Raw genomic sequence first — 17,249 nt, forward strand, 5'->3', positions numbered from 1 at the left:
TAAGAAAGATGAAGAATGGAAAAACTGCTGGAATAGATGAAATTTCAGTGGAGATGATAAAAGCAGCTGGAGCTGTAGGCCTGCAGTGGACACATCGAGTTCTCAGGATTGTCTGGGAGAATAAGCAGGTCCCTGATGATTGAAAAAAAGGAATAATCATCCCAATTTTCAAGAAAGGTGATAAGAAAGTTTTGAAGAACTACAGGGGAATTACTATAATATCCCATGTTGCTAAGATAATGGAGAGGATACTGGAAAGTAGGATAAGGTTGAGGGTTGAGAATCAGATACTGGAAAATCAGTTTGGTTTCAGAAGTGGAAGGTCAACAATAGAGCCCATTTTCATTATGAGACAGCTAATGGAAAAGCAATGGGAGTACGGGAATGATATGGTGATGACATTCATTGACATTGAAAAGGCATATGACAGTGTCCCCAGGACTAAAGTTTGGGACAGTCTGGTGCAAAAACGAATTGGACAGGGAGTAGTAAAAATGATCGCGGCAATGTACAAGGAATGTTGTAGTTGGCGTGCAAACACAAGTTGGCAGGACAAATTGGTTCAAAATAACTAGTGGGCTGAGGCAGGGAAGTGTTCTATCACTAATCCTGTTTACAATAGTAATGGATGACATCATGAGAACAGCAAAGCGGAATATGGAGGAAGAGAAATGAACATGTTGTTATTTGCAGATGATATTGTGATTTGGGGGGAAGACGACAGGAAAGTTCAAGAACAGTTGGATGTGGTGAATGGGAAAATAGAAGAATGTGGGTTGAAAATAAGTGTAGAGAAGAGTAAAACCCTTGTTATTACTAGAAGGGAGAAAGAAGGGAAAGGTCAAATTAGACTTGCAGACAAGCCTTTGGAAGTAGTGGAAACATTTAAATACCTAGGGAGTGAATTAATGGAGAATGCTCTACTGGATGCTGAAATTAGTAAGAAGATTCAAGCTGGAAGCTGTTTCTATCATAGTGTAAGAAACATGTTATGGGACAAAGATGTGCCAATGGAAGCAAAGGAAACTATGTACAAGATGTATTAAGTACCCATAACTACTTACGGGGCAGAAACTTGGACGATGACAAAGAAGGATGAGAGTCGAATACAGGCAGCCGAAATGAAGTTCTTGAGGAGTATAATACAGAAGAGTAGAAGAGACAAAATAAGGAATAAGAAAATCCAGGAAGAAATTGGAGTAGAAAAAATTAATGATAGAATTGAGGAGAGCCGACTAAGATGGTTTGGTCACATAAAGAGAATGAGTGATGAAAGAATGCCAAAAAAGGTGATGGAAATGCAAATGCAAGGAAGGAGAAGCCGTGGACGACCATGATTGAGATGGACGGACACAATTCAATGCAGGAAGAAACCTGGACTGGGACACAGTGTTGGAGGAGGATTGGTGGAAAGACCGAAGAAAATGGAGAGAAACCATATTTGCCCCTACCCGGCTACAGCTGGATAAAGGGAAATGACGATGATGATTGAATTAGGAGCATTAATTTTTTTTTCCTTTGTAAAGTGGCACAACCTTGGCAAACACCTGAAATGATTGTGATAGGCTCGGTTACATTTCCTTCATGTACGATTCGACATTCGTATCCATCATACATCTCACAGATTATGTTGGGAGGTTTTATATGGAATGCCAAATTCATTGAGCATATTCCACATTGTGTTCCAGTTCACCGAGTCAATGCTTGTTCAAAATCTACAATCTCTTGAGTTTTTTTTTTTGTTTTAATGTTGTCAATCTTATGTTAATTTTAAGGACACTTCCTCTAAAGCATTACTTTTTCAATTTTTATATTTTTCATCTAAACAGTGTTATGTCGCTGAAGATGTTGATAATATACGAAACATGTACCACTTTTGACCATTAAAAATTGCCTTAAGCAATCAATGTATCGACTAGGTGGAAAATAAATAAATACTTAATTATGAATCTATTGAAGTGCGATACGGACCATGAAGCTGATTTTATGTAATCCTGTAGAGAAAAGCGATAAGTATATCATATTATCATATTATGCAACATTGATACAAAAGAACTTTATGGCCAGTCATTTGTCTCTGTCAGCTGAGCAGTAGTTCTACCACACAGTAAAACTGATCACTGCTTTCCTTTGCATTAGTGTCTTGTGCCACCAACTTCCCTGCTACCAACACGTCATCATTCCAAATGACGTCATCTTCACTGACATTTCGTCAGCCGTGCATCAAAAGCATTCGAGGTCCCATCTTTTCTGAAACTTTCAGCAATAGTTTCATTCCTGACTATAGAGTCCAAACCTTGAGAATCTATTACCAAACGGTTTCTGGAGACGGTCTCTAATATTCCCAGTTGGTGGATGTGTAGCAGAAGCCACTCTTTCCGAAAAAAGCCATGCTGATAACTAATAATAATAATAATGTTATTTGTTTTACGTCCCACTAACTACTTTTTAAGGTCTTCGGAGACGCCGAGGTGCCGGAATTTAGTCCCCCAGGAGTTTTTTTACGTGCCAGTAAATCTACCAACACGGGGCTGTCGTATTTGAGCACCTTCAAATACCACCGGACTGAGCCAGGATCGAACCTGCCAAGTTGGGGTTAGAAGGCCAGCGCCTTAACCGTCTGAGCCACTCAGCCCGGCTATGCTGATAACTAACGTACGGTATGTTAAGAGTTGAACTTCCGAATATAATACATAGCTAGTGACTGGAAGCGTTCTTTGGATAACTATGGCTGTTGAAAGCCAAACCCTTATTTTTAAGTATATCTCATGCTTGTATTCACATTTATCACATCAGGTTTTACCTAAACAGCCATAAATGTGATAAAAGAGACTGCATTGTTTAGGTTAGGTATACTATCAAGTGCTCACATAATACCAGAAGTTCCACGATAAGAAGATTTAAAATAAATAAGAGGAAAGTTTGCCGCATTTAGGGACATCTACAGGTATAGCAGTAATGTGTTTTATTATCATCATGTTTAATTTTGTATAATTGCTGTCTCCATTTTTTAATTAACTAATAGCATGTTTTGTTTGGCGTCTCCAAAAATCGTTAAGTGGGGAAGTAAAATCATTATTATTTGCAAGGTATGTTGGCGAGTAAAACAATCTTTATGATTCGATTGTTTTTATCACGATTTAAACCTACTTCTCTAAAAAAAAAAACCTATATTGGCCCAAGTTACGAGATATTAAACGATCACTTTGTTAATGATCTTGCCTGCTATATTAATAGCAACAACCGTGAATATTTCTTAACTAAAGCAAACTTGTTTTCTCATCCCAAGGTGGTGCATCCCTTTTTTAGACAGGGCCCCAGTGGATGGGAGTTGCATGTACCATTTATACCGCATATCAAATTTCCTGCCATTCATAAATCTCTGGCAATGCGGTACTGGGAATCAAACTCAGGCTCCTGAGAATGGCAGCTACTTGTGCTAACCATTACACTGGTGGACATTCTGAACTACAAAATGACTGATGCGTGCTTGCAATGAACGGGTTGGACACGAAACTATTCACCTATTTGTGGTACATCATCAGAGCTACAATAGGCCTACGCTACGAAGGCGGACATTTCTTAACTACAAAACACAGATGTACCGCATACTTTGACGCTTTTTCATTAGGTTTGCTCCAACACACAGGTTTCTGACGGTCACCAAAGGATTCATGCATCGCCTTCTGCGAATGCGCCGGTTTGGTATTGATGAGCGCCTGATCCCAAACTTAATCGTGTTGGAACACTTCCTGGACAGCAATCTGACGTGTAAACAAATTTTTGGCACGCATTTTGTACTACCTTACGCTGTTTGCTTGCTGATAGATTCATGCATAAAAGGAAAGGGTAAATTACTGAAATATTGATGAAATTATATATATAATTGGTTAGGGAGGGATATCTGCCTCCAAGCCTTAGACCTGTATTTCACTAATGATTTAAGTAACTTCCATCAAAGAAATTTTATAATCTTTGATAAAAGAACTTGGAGGAAAAATAAATGTTCATACATACATACATACATACATACACACATACATACATACATACATACATACATACATACATACATACATACATACATACATACATTATAGACCGTTATGCCTTTCAGCATTCAGTCTGCAAGCCTCTGTGAATTTACTAAACGTTGCCACAATCGTCTATTTGCAACCCATAGAGTGGCCTCATTTAGTTCCATATCTCTTATCTTTAAATCATTAGAAACTGAGACTAACCATTGTTTTCTTGGTCTACCTCTACATTACTTACCCTCCATAACAGAGTCCATTATTCTCCTAGTCAAACTATCCTCCTCCATTCGCCTCACATGTCCCCACCACCGAAGCCGGTTTAAGCATACAGCTTCATCCATCGAGTTCATTCCTAACTTAGCCTGTAACTACTCATTCTGAGTACCCTCCTTCCATTATTCCCACCGGTTTGTACCAGCAATCATTCTCGCTACTTTCATATCTGTTACTTTAACTTATGAACAAGATATCCTGAGTCTACCCAGCTTTCGCTCCAATAAAGCAAAGGTGGTCTGAAAACAGACTGACGTAAAGATAGTTTCATACAGGAGCTGACTTCCTTCTTACAGAACAATGTTGATCACAACTGCGAGCTCAATGCATTAGCTTTACTGCATCTTAATACAATCTTACTATATTTCCATCCTGGGAGAAAACGCATCCCAAATACTTGAAATTATCTACCTGTTCCAGCTTTGCATCACCAATCTGACATACAATTCTCTTGGATTTCTAACCTACTGACATCAATTTAGTCTTCGAAAGGCTCATTTTCATACCATACTCATTGCACCTATTTTCTGCAAGCTTTCGGCACAATCTGCCAACAAGATCAAGTCGTCAGCATAGGCTAGACTGCTTACTATATTTCCATCTAACTGAATCCCTCCCTGCCACTTTATACCTTTCAGCAGATGATCCATTTAAACTATGAACAACAAAGGTGAACGATTACAGTCTTGTCTAACCCCTGTAAGTACCCTGAACCAATAACTCATTCAACCATTAATTCTCACTGCAGCCAAAATGTCAACATAAATGCCTTGGATTAATTTTAATAATCTACCCTTAATCCAATAGTTTCCTAGTATGGCGAACATCTTTTTCTCAGTACCCTGTCATGTTCTTTCTCAAGATCTACGAAACATAACTGCCTATTCGTCTCGTAACATTTTTCAATTACCTATCGCACCCTCCCTTCCAAGATGCCAGTGAATACTTTGCCCGGTAAACTAATCCATGAAATACCTCAATAGTTGTTGCAATCCTTCCTGTTCCCTTGCTTATAGATAGGTGCAATCACTGCTTTTGTCCGATCTAAATGTACCATACCAACACTCCATGCTAAATTTATTACTCTATGAAGCCATTTTCATCCTTGCCTTCCCACTACACTTCACCATTTCAGGTCTAATTTCATCTATTCCTGCTGCTTTATGAGAATGGAGTTTATTTACCAACTTTTCCACTTCCTCAAGTGTAATTTCACCATCATTTTTTTCCTCTCATGAGCTCGGTTGTTCACGAGACACCAGGAAGATTTCCTTTTACATTGAGAAGATTAGGCATAGAATCTCAAGGATAATATAATAAAACTATCTATTCAATACTTTCCACTTTTAATGTGGTTTGAATCTACATTAATTCATGTAGACTTATCAGGTCAGGTACATGTTTCACCCATTACTTCGGCATCTTCAACCTGTAGACAACCTTTAGGTCAAGGTTTGGGACCTTTTTAACCATATATAGTATAGTATAAAAACGTTAATAATCTTTTAAGACTAACATGCCAGGATAATAATTTTTTAAATGTGAACATTCATAACTGTGGGTAACAAATTAATGGTGTTTTAACACAATTAAAACATGTCAGTCCTATTCTATCTAACTTAATATATGTCTAAAACTAATATGGATCTTCTTCCTCCATCATAAGTTTTGGGTAAAGAGGATATTACAAACCGGGGTTCATTTGACCCTCCTATATCATAGTACTATAACTAATGTCAGAATGTGCAGTCAACCACAAATGGAGATTTAGAACTGATTGTAAATTGAGAAGATTTTCAAAATATTCCCTCCACCTATCCGGTGATTCCCTGGGATCTATTATGAGTTCACCTAAATTACGCAGAACACTGTACATTTCGTTTTTCCCTCCTTTCCTTCTCTTTCCCTCTCTTTCTTTATTACTGTCCAGAAATATTTCCCTGTAGCTTGACCTAACCTTTCCATGTTATTACCAAAACCTTCCCACGACTTCTTTTTGGATTCAACAGCTATTTGTTTTGCTCTGTTTCTTTCATCTACGTACAATTCCCTGTCTGCATCAGCCCTTGTTTGGAGCCATTGCTGATAAGCCTACTTTTTATGTTTACAAGCTGCTCTCATTTCATTATTCCACAGAGATGTTCGCCTTTTTTCCATCTTAACACATAATTGTTCCTAGGCATTCCCTTGCTGTTTCTACTACAGTATTCCTGTATGCCACCCATTCGCTTTGTATAATCTGAACCTGCTTCCTGTCCACTGTTCGGAACTTCTCACTAATAATACCCATATACTTCTGTCTCATTTCCTTGTCCTGGAGATTTTCTACCCTTATTGGTTTGCAGACAGATTTCACTTTCTCTATCCAAGGCCTAGAGATACTTAATTCACTACCAATCAGATAGTGGTTTGTATCATCGAAAAATCCCCCCAAAACCTCTAAAATCCTAACAGATTTCCTGAATTCGAAGTCGGTTAAGATATAGTCTATTATGGATCTGGTACCCCTACCCTCCCATGTGTGATGTGTATGCATGAAGAATGTATTCGTAACTGCTAAACCTATACTAGCACAGAATTCCAGCAAATGCTTCCCATTCCCATCAGCTTCCTTATCTTCTCTATATTTACCAATCACCCATGCGTATCATTCCGTTCTATTTCTAACTCTTGCATTGAAATCACCCATTAGCACTATCCTACCCTGGTTGTTGACCCTGACTACGATGTAACTCAATGCTTCATAAAAGTTGTTAACTTCATCCTTATTTGCACCCTCACATGGTGAACACACTAAGACAATTCTCATCCTAATTCCTCCAACTGACAAATCTACCCACATCATTCGCTCATTTACGTGCCTAACAGAAACTATGTTGTGTGCAATGGTATTCCTGATAAAGAGCCCTACCCCAGACTCTGCACTTCCCTTTCTAGCACCCGTCAAGTACACTTTATAATCTCCTATCTCTTCCTCTTTATCTCACTTACCCGAATATTACTTACTCCTATCACATCCAGATGCATCCTCTTTGCTGACTCAGCCAGTTCTACTTTCTTTCTTCCATAAGCCCCATTAATATTGATAGCTCCCCATCAAATTCCATTTTGTTCGCCTTGTTGTTTCCAAGGAGTCCCTCGCATGTCAAATGGGAGTGGGACTGCGTTACTCCCATAGTTCCGAGGCTTGCTTAAAATGCTGAGCTCTGTAAATTCGTGAAGCAGGATGCTACCTTGCTTACACATAGTCCAAGTTAGCATCTCTCCACTAACGGGTTAGGGACCACTGATGGATTGTATATTCCTAGCTGCCTGAGCTAAAGGAGGGCCATGACTCAGAATGTGTTCGAGATGCCCACTCCCCTTCCGTAGCAACTGATATCCCGAACTTCAGGACCACTTACTAGGCCACTCAGCCGTTGCCCATGGTTCATGAACTAGGATGTGACTACAGTAATTCACACCACGAACCATAAAAAAGTTTATTAAGATCTAAATAAGGATATACAGTGAGATAACGAATGATATTAAAGGAGATTACAGTTGAGGATGTAAGGAAGAAAATAAAAGTTTTCAGTTCCCAATACTCTGCAGAAAATACTGTGTAATGGAACTGCTGATATTGTTACATTTTTGTTAGACATAGTAAATCTCAAACTACAAATGTTAAAATAAATTTACAAGCTGTGATGATGGGATAAGAAAAGGCTAGGGGTGGAAAGAAAGCAACCGTGGCCTTAATTAAGGTACAGCCCCAGCATTTACCTGGAGTAAAAATGGGGAAAACCGGGTGAGTTGTCCATGCGGTTAGCATTGCGCAACTATGAGCTTGCATCCGGGAGATAGTGGGTTCGAACACCAAGGTCAGCAGCCCCGAAAATGGTTTTCTGTGGTTTCCCATTTTCACACCAGGCAAATGCTGGGGCTTTCCTTAATTAAGGCCACGGTCGCTTCCTTCCCATTCCTAGGCCTTTCTTATCCCATTGTCGCCGTAAAATCTGTGTCGGTGTGACGTAAAAAAATAAAAATAATGGGGAAACCATGGAAAACCATCTTCAGGGCTGCCGACAGTTGGGTTCGAACCAACTATCTCCCGAATGCAAGCTCGCAGCTGCACGCCCAACTCACTCAGTATAAAAATAAATACACTTGCACGTTCCTTATTCATCATAATTCACTATTTTCAAAGGTCATTGTCACAATAATCGGTTCATAGAGTCCCGGGCTTCAATACCTGGTCAGGTCTGGTTAATTTCACGGACGTGGGAACTGGGTGTTTGTGTTTGTCTCAACACATGCTCTTCATAGACACAACCGACCGACCAACCAATGGAAAAACACGTACTAGCAAATACATCCCTCCACAAAATGTGCAACGCAGTTCGCTCCCAGGACCCCACTTGGGTGAGAGAAAAGCAGTGGAACAAGTGATAAGCAGGTTTCCATTTTGATGTACAGGATTACCTACAAGTTTAAATTACTAATTAACTTTTATGTGGCCGTAACCCTGTCATTTTCTACAATTAGAAAAAACAACAACTATTATAATAACTGAGTTTGGACAATGAAATCAGAATGACATGATTAGAACCTTGAGAATTCCACTAGCAACAATAAAACTTATGTAAATAATTTTCTCACTTCCTTGGCACTGCTAAAGGAATATCCAACTCATCTTCTCTGGATAAAGATTCCAAGAAATCCCCGTATTTATTAATGAGTTATTTACTAATTACTAATTTATTATTTATTAATTTTTTACTTATTTATTATTACTACTCTTCAATTCACAAGTATCTTAACACAATTCAAAAACAGATTTTAAAATAATTATTACCGCTTAGAGGTTATATCAATGTAAGCAAATCATATGTGAGAAGAACAAGGAACAGAACAGGAGTGGAAACGCATGTGGTCTGTGCAGTGAGGTTCCTCTCTTGTGCATGTATTCCATTGCACATGTCCGTACTACCGGTAAATGCCACAGGCCGCAGACAAGTTCTGACGGTCTGTAACTAAAGTTTGAGGTACGTACATCAGTCCGGGATCAGTCTGCTATGTGTTGGAACGCTTTTTCTCAACTACGCATGCGTCGGACTGTCATGGACTCATGTTGGAACAAACCAATCACGTGGGTTGTACAGTCAAAACTATTCACAAATTTGTGTGATGTCATCAGAGCTGCAGTAAGGCTTGTACCTGCTTCGAAACGGAATTGTTGTTGTTCTCTGACGAATTGCATTTGAGGTCTTGTATGTGAGATTTATTTTTTAAATTTTCTTTGCCTCGAAAAGTCAGGGGGGGATCAAATACACAAGGGAGTCTAATACACAAGTAAATGTGGTATATTCCTTTTTGTTCCAAACTTTTGAATTATTCCATCCCAAAGCAAAAAAGATCAGTGATTTCCTTAAGATTAACATTCTGTAAGGTAATTTATTGTACTGTAATCGTAATTTTATTTATTACATTTTAAAGAAGCAATTTGTATTCATAACTGAGTAAAATATTTCTCAAGTAACTGTAATTAAGCCCAAATGCTTTTTTTTTTTTTCTCTCATACCTTTCCCATCACTGGACATAACATACAATGTTAATGATTCTCCAACATTTATGCATATGCACTGGATTATCTACTAGTATCTTGGGGTATACATGCAAACAATGAATGGATTACCCTACGTATCTGCAGTTCTAGTCAGAGGACCTGCAGTGGGTTGGCTCCTTTCTGTATAATGTGATCCAGTTAAAGTTGCAAATTCAAATCTTTGTTGGGTTGGATTCTGAGTTATTTTGCTATGTTTAACAAGTACACAAATCTATGGGTAATTACAATGTTATGAAGGAAAAATACAATCCATTCCCAATATCAATGACCAAAACACATTGAACTCATTACATGTTCTAGTACCTGATAGCGATAAGTAGCTCCAAGAGGAAGACCTGTTGGCTCAGGAGGTAGGATGAAAACAGTACGCTCACTCTGATGAGATTCATCCAACTCGATAAGACGAGAATCCCCATCTTCTAAATCAACCTGTGCAAACCATTAAATGAGATCAAGAACTAGCATTTTTGTCTTAAAGTTATAAAAACAGCTTTAGAAGATGTTTTCCTTTGAAAAGTCATACTTTTTTCACTTCAAGATAACTGAATATAAAATGATTAATTCTTAAAACTGATACATTCCACCATGTTATGTACAAATCACATGTGTTCAGTCAGTTGCAATTGAAAGGCACAGATGGGGCTATCACAATTTTAAAATTTTCAGTAAAATGATGTTTCAAGATTTAAACTCTGTTTGGCAAATTTATTTTCTAAAATAAAAATTGGTGATATTTGTTTCCTACCCTACCTATACAATTGAGGGGTCAAGTGAGAGAGGAAGCTATGCCACAAAACTTGAAAAATGAAGTTTTTGCCATTTCTGCTATTCTCCTGCCATCTGTTGTCAATCATGTGAACTAGAACCATGTGGCATAGCTCCCATGTATTCTGTGGAGATTCTCCATCTTCTAAATCCATCTGTGCAAAACATTAAATGAGATCAAGAACTAACAATTTGTCTTAAATTAGAAAGAGCTTCAGAAGATGTTTTCCTTTCAAAAGTCATATATAAATATTTTATTTCAAGATACTGTAACTTAGTACAAAACAATTGATTCTTAAAACTAATACTTTCCACCATGTTATTCACCAATCATGATGAAAATGAGATAAGAGCAAAGACACATACAAATCACAAACGTTCTATCGGTTGCAAGTGAAGGGCACAGGGAAAGAAGGGGCTAAGTCACAATTGTTATAATTTTCAACAACACTTCAAGATTTTTAAAGTTTTGTTTATCAAATTAATTTTCAAAAATAAAAATTAGCGATTCTTGTTTCCTACAACCTATACAATTGAAGGGTCTAGTGAGAGAAGGACCTATGCCACAAAATTTGAAAAATGGAGTTTTTTGCCATTTCTAGTATTATCCTTCCCATCTGTTGTCAATCCTGTGAACTAGAACCACATGACATAGCTCCCGCATATTCTGCAGCCGAGTTTCTAAGTTTTGGAAGATGCCTCACATCACCATTTTGAGTGAGAGGAGGAGCTATGCTCCTTGCTAATGTTGTTCGCTATGTCAGTGGCAGAGGTACCAACACAGGAATATCATTGATCGATATATCAGTTATGATGTTGTCTGAGTCATCAGTCCATAGACTGGTTTGATGCAGCCATCTATGCCACCCTATCCAGTGCTAACCTTTTCATTTCTACGTAACTACTTCATCCTACATCTGCTCTAATCTGCTTGTCATATTCAAACCTTGGTCTACCCCTACTGTTCTTACCACCTACACTACCTTCAAAAACCAACTGCACAAGTCCTAGGTGTCTTAAGATGTGTCCTATTATTCTAACTCTTCTTCTTGTCAAATTTAGCCAAATCGATCTCCTCTCACCAATTCGATTCAGTACCTCTTCATTCGTGATTCAATCTATCCATCTCACCTTCAGCATTCTTCTGTAACACCACATTTCAAAAGCTTCTATTCTCTTTCTTTCTGAGCTAGTTATCGTCCATGTTTCACTTCCATACAATGCCACGCTCCACACGAATGTCTTCAAAAACATCTTTCTAATTCCTATATCAATGTTTGAAGTGAGCAAATTTCTTTTCTTAAGAAAGCTCTTCCTTGCATGTGCTAGTCTGCATTTTATGTCCTCCTTACTTCTGCCATCGTTTGTTATTTTACTACCCAAGTAATAATAATCATCTACTTCCTTTAAGACTTCATTTCCTAATCTAATATTTCCTGCATCACCTGCCTTCGTTCGACTGCACTCCATTACTTTTGTTTTGGACTTATTTAATTTCATCTTGTACTCCTTACCCATGACTTCGTCCATACCATTCAGCAGCTTCTCGAGATCTTCTGCAGTCTCAGATAAAATAATATCATTGGCAAATCTCAAGGTTTTGATTTCCTCAACTTGGATTGTGATTCCCTTTCCAAATTCCTCTTTGATTTCCTTTACTGCCTGTTCTATGTAAACACTGAAGAGGAGGGGGAACAAACTGCAGCCTTGCCTCACTCCTTTCTGGATTGCTGCTTCTTTTTCAAAGCCCTCCATTCTTATCATTGCAGACTGATTTTTATACAGATTGTAGATAATTCTTCGCTCTCAGTATCTGATCCCAATCACCTTCAGAATCGTAAATAGCTTGGTCCAATCAACATTATCCAATGCCTTTTCTAGATCTACGAATGCCATGTACATGGGCTTGTCCTTCTTGATTCGATCTTCTAAAGATCAGACGTAAAGTCAGGATTGCTTCACGTGTTCCTACATTTCTTCTGAAGCCAAACTGATCTTCTCCCAACTCAGTTTCAACTTGTTTTTCCATTCTTCTGTAAATAATACGTGTTAAAATTTTGCAGGCATGAGATACTAAACTAATGGTGCAGTAGTTTTCACACCTGTCAGCACTGGCTTTCTTGGGAATAGGTATAACAACATTCTGCCAAAAATCGGATGGGACTTTTCTTGTCTCATACATCTTACAGACTAAATGGAATAACCTTGCCATGCTGCATTCTCCTAAGGCAGTCAGTAATTCAGAGGGAATGTCATCAATTCCAGGTGCCTTGTTCCTATTGAGGTCTCTCGCAGCTCTATCAAACTCTGACCTCAAAATTGGGTCTCCCATTTCATCAGGTTCAACAGCCTCTTCTTGTTCTAGAACCAAATTATCTACATCTTTACCTTCATACAACTGTTGGATATGTTCTTGCCATCTTTCTGCTTTATCTTGTTTCCCTAGAAGTGGCTTTCCATCTGAGCTCTTAATATTCATACACCTAGATTTCCTTTCTCCAAAGGTTTCCTTGATTTTCCTGTATGCAGCATCTACCTTTCCCAGGACCATTCAACCTTTGACATCCTTGCACTTCTCCTTCAGCCACTTCCTTAACTACCTTGCACTTTCTATCCACTTCATTCTTTAATCGCCTGTATTCTTTTCTGCCCTCTTCATATCTAGCATTCTTGTATTTCCGTCGTTCATCAATCAGGTCTAGTATCTCCTGAGTTATCCACTGATTCTTAGTTCTTTTCTTTTCTTCCTTCCTAACATCTCTTCAGCAGCCCTACTGACTAAATTTTTCATGACTATCCACTCTTCCTCTATTGTGTTTCCTTCAGCCTTTTTCATTTAGCCCTTGTACCACATGTTCCTTGAAACAATCCCTTACACTCTTTTCTTTCAACTTGTCTAGATCTCATCTTTTTGCATTCTTTCCTTTCTTCAATTTCTTCTACTTCAGATGGCATTTCATGACCAACAAGTTGTGGTCAGAGTCCACGTTTGCTCCTGGGAAAGTTTTGCAATCCAACACCTGGTTTCTGAATCTCTGCCTAATCATAATGAAGTCTATTTGATATTTCCAGTGTCTCCAGGTCTCATCCACGTATACAGCCGTCGTTTGTGGTGTTTGAACCAAGTATTGGCAAGGACTAAATTATGATCAGTGCAGAATTCAACCAGCCGAGTTCCTCTTTCGTTCCTTTGTCCCAATCCGAATTCTCCTACTGTATTACCTTCTCCTCCTTGGTCTACCACCGCATTCCAGTCTCCTATCACAATTAGATTCTCGTTACCTTTTACATATTGTATTAAATCTCCTATCTCTTCATATATTCTTTCGATTTCCTCATCATCCGCTGAACTAGTAGGCATATAGACCTGCACTATTGTGGTGGGCATTGGTTTGGTGTCTATCTTGACAACAAAAATTCTTTCAGTATGCTGGTCGTAGTAGCTTACCCGCTGCCCTATTTTCTTATTCATTATTAAACCAACTCCTGCATTTCCCTTGTTTGATTTCGTGTTGATAATTCGGTAGTCACCTGACCAAAAATCCTGTTCTTCCTGCCAACGTCCTTCACTTATACCAGTTCAGTTATATCAGTTATAAGAGAAGGGTATATTGTTACAGAATTTAATAGTTGCTTTTATATCTCTCTTCTTTTTAGCATTATATACATAAATTTTCTTCTTGTTCCCACTTTGTAATGGACAATGTGGTCAAAATAAAACTGGCCCAGAAAATATTTACAATAGGACGTCAATGATGGCCATTTCCAGTATTCTTTATTTACAATCCTGTTAATATAGTCTGTTGATGATGTTCAGAGATTTGAAAAACAAAATGTAATTCACATTTACATCTTAAAGAGCTTTAGGATTGAGTAGTGAAGGTTCGTCTGGATGTTTTAGTGCATGCACAACAGTAAATTTGTAAGGTTACAGATGCAGGTCCTTTTTGATATTGTTTCCACACGACAATCTCTTGATTACCACATACACAGATAAACGGCATTGAGATTTCATCAGATTTCGCTCCAGGCTTTCCTTCACTCGAGCAATTTTTTCTGGTGTTCGAACTCTTTCCGGATAGTTATGATATTTATTTGCTACAGAGCCTGTTTCACGCCAAGTTGCCATTAAGTTTTGTATTGCAGAATTTGCTGAAGGTTTTACCAAAACACTTCCGTCTTAAACTCTTTGCAAACAATTCCGAACAGGTTTTCCACGAATTGCACTTCGCAAAGCACTCAACAACGAACACACACTGTTTTATTGTGAGCACCATAATGTGTTGCATTCAACTGGTCCCTAACATGTCCGCTCCACTCACTCACTCACTCACACGTAATGACACAGCAATATACTCAGGACGGAGCACGCGGGAGATGTGCAGACATGTGACAGTAACTGATTGGTGCATCAAAATCCTGGTTTCCATCATTTCCTGTGATGGGCAGTTCTCCTTGTCTTTAACAGGGTGAATGCCATGTCAGTCTTGTAAATATTTTCCGGTCCAGTTTTATTTTGCCCATGCGGTACATGTTATGTCATTCTTTTGGTTATATTAGTGGTACTTCTGGTACTGCTGTTATACAATATTTCAGACAAACATGATCCTTGTATATCAGAGAATGTTGAAAGTGGTGGTAAAATATGCAAAGACAAATGAAAGAGCAAAGATGGAAAGAACAAAAGAAACAGTGGATATGAATATGCGAGTGGTAAAACCAGTAAAATAGTAGCAGCTAAGCAACAAGGACCTCGATGTGACTGCAAAAACAAATCAGGCAAATTTAACCTCAACTGGTGCAACTATTGAATGTTAGATGAAGATTGTAAAAGAATATTATTTTATGAGTTTTACAAGCTGCAAGAGTACAGCATTCAAAATGCATATCTCAATGAACTTAACAGGGGTGAAATTGTGCACTTACACAATGTAAAAGGTCCAAAAATAACAAAAGAAGAAGTATTACATTCCCTCACAATATCACCTAATGGTTAAGCAGTAGGTCGAGACCAGATACCAGCTGAGCTTCTAAAACTAATAAGTGAAGAGAATGTTGACTAAATTGCTAAACTTTTCAATACAATTTATGATACTGGAATAATCCCAGAGGACTGGTTGCAATCGACATTCATCGCAATACCTAAAAAGTCTCATCCAAAGAAATTAAGTGATTACTGTCTCAAATGATTTATCAACATGTTAATGTGCATAAATATATTGTGTGGATTGTCATTAGTATCATAAGTTTAATTTTAGGATGTTATTGTTGTAATTATTTCTGTCCCAAGCTAGGGTTTCCAGCAAAGAGATGGTTCGATGATGTGCGGGCCCATTGCCCAAATATTTATATAAAACGAACGGTCATTACGAAGGGAGACAATATTAAGGCATCAGACGAAGATTTAACTATATTCCAACATCCCAGACAGATCCGGGGATGCTTGGAGATGTCTGAGAAAATCATGGAATTACACTCCAGGCCTGCTGGGGGATGCCCTAATATGCCTGTGAGATCTATAGAAGCAATAGAAATAAATACAAGTGTTGACCAGATTAGAGAACAACCTTCCCCTTCACTACAGAGTCGCCGATCCTTGTGCACAGGCAACATCAGAGTATGAACAGTACAGGACAGAAATGGACGCAACGTAGGGTTGCATCCCTTTCTTCCCCAAGGGGGGAAATGTCGTGTACCGACCTCCCAAGGATCGAACCAGCGGACTGTCAGATAAACGGCAGCCGGGATTCGATTTCAAGGTATCAAGGGAATTAAACTAGTGTAAGAATATTAATTAGTTACGGGACATCTTGCAATGCCAGTGGACTTGTATATTAATTATATTAATATTTTCATAGTTGAAATGAAGAAGAAACATTTCAGTAAGTTAGAATTAGTGGAGAGTCTTAGTCAGGCAGAGGGCTTGCATCACACGCTGCAATAACATGTTTACGGGAGAGGACAAACCGGAGTCTAATAGTCAGTACCAAAGCACTTGACTCGCTGAGAATAAGATCAAAGCCAGCGCAATAGGGATGTAGGCAGAGAAAGTTCGCGCCAGATAGCGCTCGTGTAGTACTGGGTAAGCACAAGGCGATCGTCTTATGTTTCTCCCAGTCAGCTGCGAGTAATGTATAGAATGTGACCGAGTTTTCTGAGCTAAAGCCGATTGTATCTTCTCTAATTTTACTTCAAGACTATATTAATTAATTGTATAGGTATATCCCCTAGCATATTGTGGACAATTTTCAGCGTTTAAGCATTAAAGAGCTGCAAACAAAGTAAGCTACATACCAGGGAAAACTAAAACTAGCGGGAGGAAGGAAGACTTAGTACAGCGGTAATTAGAAAATTCTAACACGCTTTATAATCCAAATAACGAATAGGAGTCTTTTCATAAAGATTGCAATTACTTGAGTATTGTACAGTGATAAATAAATAAATATACCTCCGCAAGACTTGTCATAAATCGAGATTTAAATACACACTTGCTCCCCTTGCTTATAGACTTCGATTCACGTATTTTTTTAAGGTTGATGGCTTACATGAAACTGCGGATAGAGCCT

At 38.4% G+C, this 17,249-nt stretch overlaps 1 protein-coding gene across 6 annotated transcripts in view; it reads right to left on the reverse strand.

Moving 5' to 3' along the window:
• Crag (DENN domain-containing protein Crag) overlaps positions 1-17,249 on the reverse strand; it is a 579,187-nt gene that overhangs the window by 307,859 nt on the left and 254,079 nt on the right. For all 6 annotated transcript variants that reach the window (XM_068225395.1, XM_068225392.1, XM_068225393.1 and 3 more), the window contains exon 14: positions 10,222-10,347. In XM_068225395.1, the coding sequence (XP_068081496.1) occupies positions 10,222-10,347 (126 nt within the window). The remainder of the gene's footprint in view (positions 1-10,221; positions 10,348-17,249) is intronic.

The sequence above is a fragment of the Anabrus simplex genome, chromosome 1 (assembly GCF_040414725.1).
Source record: "Anabrus simplex isolate iqAnaSimp1 chromosome 1, ASM4041472v1, whole genome shotgun sequence".
NCBI lineage: Eukaryota > Metazoa > Arthropoda > Insecta > Orthoptera > Tettigoniidae > Anabrus > Anabrus simplex.